The sequence below is a fragment of the Impatiens glandulifera genome, chromosome 3, assembly GCF_907164915.1.
Source record: "Impatiens glandulifera chromosome 3, dImpGla2.1, whole genome shotgun sequence".
Taxonomy (NCBI): domain Eukaryota; kingdom Viridiplantae; phylum Streptophyta; class Magnoliopsida; order Ericales; family Balsaminaceae; genus Impatiens; species Impatiens glandulifera.
This window is the reverse complement of record NC_061864.1, coordinates 12649473-12652827: the sequence shown is the minus strand read 5'-3', so window position 1 is coordinate 12652827 and position 3355 is coordinate 12649473. Positions and strand designations below refer to the sequence as shown.

The 3355-nt window shown below is 35.2% G+C and overlaps 1 protein-coding gene across 1 annotated transcript; it reads left to right on the top strand.

Annotated features, from left to right (window-relative positions):
• Nucleotides 1-1123: 1123 nt before the first annotated feature.
• On the top strand, nt 1124-2810 carry LOC124929742 (cytochrome P450 94A2-like). The gene is made up of 2 exons (XM_047470136.1): nt 1124-2259; nt 2354-2810. The coding sequence occupies exons 1-2, from the start codon at nt 1130-1132 to the stop codon at nt 2808-2810; spliced, it is 1587 nt and encodes a 528-aa protein (XP_047326092.1). The 5' UTR covers nt 1124-1129.
• Nucleotides 2811-3355: the final 545 nt, after the last annotated feature.

The following is a 3355-nucleotide window of genomic DNA, read 5'->3' as shown; positions in this document are numbered from 1 at the left end:
ATTTTATTGGTCATAAATAAGCACAATGACTAAAACCTTGATCATAAAGCTCTTTTCATGATCATGACTATAATCATGACCCATTTTTTTGTCATGGATAAGGATGGTCTTAGCATGATGAATATTTGGACTATAATTATTAAATATTATGCATATCCTTCCCCCAAATAATTGATCTCACCCACCAATAATACATATTTCAATCGATCTATATTTTAATAAATCTTCAGCAAATTAAAATAAAGAAAAATTTCAAATACAGAAAAAAATGAAATAGTATATTTATAATATTCCATTTTATTACTAGGTGGAAAGCCTATCTTTCTTTCCTCCACTTGCTAAATCCAGGCTAACGAAGAAGGGGTTCAATTGTCCGGTTTTTGGAGCTAGGAACTTTGAGTCTATCCGCTCAAACCAAGGCCAATCAGACACAGTTATTTTATCACAATTTTTTATCTTATTCATAGTCACTTTATTTTTGTAAGATTAAAATAAATGAAAATTTTAAAATAAAATTAAAAAAATAAATTATTTTTATTATTTTAAAATTTTATATTTATTAGTTATTAATTTACAAATAGTCACAATATTTTATCCTATATCTAAAATATAAATAAATACATTATCAAGACTTATCTGATATAGATTAAATCATCCTCCATCATAAAATTATTTATTTTATCAAATCTTAATTAAAATATTATTATTTTTTTGAAAATAGTTGATCACGTGTATAAGATGATAGAAAGGAGTTTAATCAATGACATGACATAAGATAAAAATAAAATAAAATTTCAAAGCATTAAAATAAAGGGGAAATTAGTAGAATTTGTTTTCATATCTAAATAGTCCACAAAAACATATATATTAATATTATAAACGTTTAGATGAAAACGTTTTTTAAAAAACTTTAAGGGGTGGTCACATTAAACATGCATCTCTTGCTCTCAATGTGTGTACAATTGTACTTCTTCTGGTCGGTTTTCTTTTAAAAAAACATATGTGGCAAAAAGAGTGCACATAAAAATGGGGAAAACTACAAAACTTCCAACTTTAAATGTCACCGTCCCTCACATTTGGCTACAATTAAGAACCAAAGGACAAGTCCTTCTCAAACAATCCGCCATTGATGATGATGATGTTGAATTTAGAGCTCTGTAGCTCACTTTTCTTGTACTTTCTCCCAGCTCTGTTTCTCATCGTCTTGGTCCAATTCAAATCTAGTTTCAAAGCACTACTCTTTTCTTCTTCTTCTTCCGACAAGAAGAATCCTACAATTCCCAGATCTTATCCCTTCATTGGCTCCATTTTCTCCATTTACGCTAATAAGGAACGAGGTGTTCAATGGACCTCTGAATTGGTTTTGGCTTCGCCGTCGCACACCTTCATCCTCCACCGTCCCATCTGCAGACAAATTGTTTTCACCGCCAATCCGGCTAATGTCCGTCATATCCTTAAAACCCACTTCCATAATTACGAAAAAGGCGACTTCTTCCGGATCGGTGTCGCCGACTTCCTCGGAGACGGAATCTTCAACACGGACGACGACAAATGGAAGTTCCAGAGGCAGGTTGCCAGCCACGAATTCAACACCAAGTCCCTCAGGAAATTCATCGAGCAAGTGGTTGATTCCGAGCTCTCCGATCGTCTCATCCCCATCCTCTCCGCCGCCGCCGCCAACAACACCGTCCTCGACTTCCAGGACATTCTGCAGCGATTCACGTTCGACAATGTCTGTAAAATCGCCTTCGGATACGACCCGGCTTACCTCTCCCCTTCTCTACCCAACGAGAAATTCGCCCAAGCCTTCGAAGACGCAGCTCGAATCACCAGCCGGAGATTCCAATCGTTCCATCCCCTGATCTGGAAAATCAAGAGATATCTCAACGTTGGATCAGAGAAGGACCTCCGGATTGCAGTCAATCAGGTACGAGATTTCGCGAAACACATGATTAAAGAAAAAAACAAGGAATTGAAAGAGAATGCGTCGTCGCTGCTCAACTCCGTAGATCTTCTGTCGAGATTCTTAAGTTCAGGGCATTCAGATGAGAACTTTGTAACGGACATAGTCATCAGCTTCATCTTAGCTGGTCGAGACACTACATCAGCTGCTCTGGAATGGTTCTTCTGGCTAGTCTCCAAACATCAACATGTTGAAAACCAGATTCTAAGAGAGATCACACACAAATCTGAATCCAACATGTACGAGGAAGTTAAGGAAATGGTGTACACGCATGCTGCTCTAAACGAAAGCATGAGGTCAATTTAATTAATATTTCAATACACACTCTCAATTTAATTAATTACTAGTCCTTGATATTAATTATATATATATATGATATGTTATATGTAGGTTGTATCCGCCTGTGCCTATAGACAGCAAGCAGGCGGTGGATGATGATATTCTTCCAGATGGAACCGTCGTGAAAAGAGGGACGAGGGTGGGTTACCACACTTTTGCGATGGGAAGATCAGAGGAGATTTGGGGGAATGACTGGTCGGAGTTCCGTCCTGAACGGTGGCTCAAGGAAGATCGGGTCACCGGGGGAAGACAATTCGTGGCAAAGGATGTTTACGAGTACCCTGTGTTTCAAGCAGGCCCCAGGATTTGTCTTGGGAAAGAGATGGCGGTTCTACAAATGAAGTCCATTGCCTCCGGCGTCTTGCGACGATTTAAGGTGATTCCGGTGACGGAGAATAACCAAGATCCTGTTTTAATAACTTATTTCACGTCCAAGATGAAAGGAGGATTTCTTGTGAGGATTGAGAAACGCAAAGAAGAGGGTTGTTCTGTTATTAAAGACATTTAAATTAATTAATAAAAATACTAATCAATGAAACATTATATATATATATATATAACTCTATATATATTTGTAAACTCTCTTGTTATTATTATTATTATTTATGACATAGAGAAAAATCATGTTTATTAGATTATTAATTAAAATATTAGTATACATTTATGTGTGAGCTAGCATGATTTAATTAAAAGAGAGGGAGAGGTTAATTAGGTAGCATGTCTATCACGTGTTCATAAATTCAATGTGAAATGTCTTTAAAAAGAATAAAAATATGTTTTAGGGTCATTTTTTGTTTTTTGTTTTTTTCTAATAAAAAAAATTGTATTAAAAATGGGAATTACAAGTAGAGATTCGTATAGATGTGATAGCTTTTGCATGTGAAATATGTCGTCTTTCACACATTGTGTGTTGGGGAAACAAACAACCTGTGGAGATAAATAACGTGAAGAAACAACAATATTGGTGTTTGTCTTGGAATATGTTTGATTTTAAATTATTTGATTATTATTATTATAAATAATTCTCTTTTATCATTTTAAATATTAAATTAT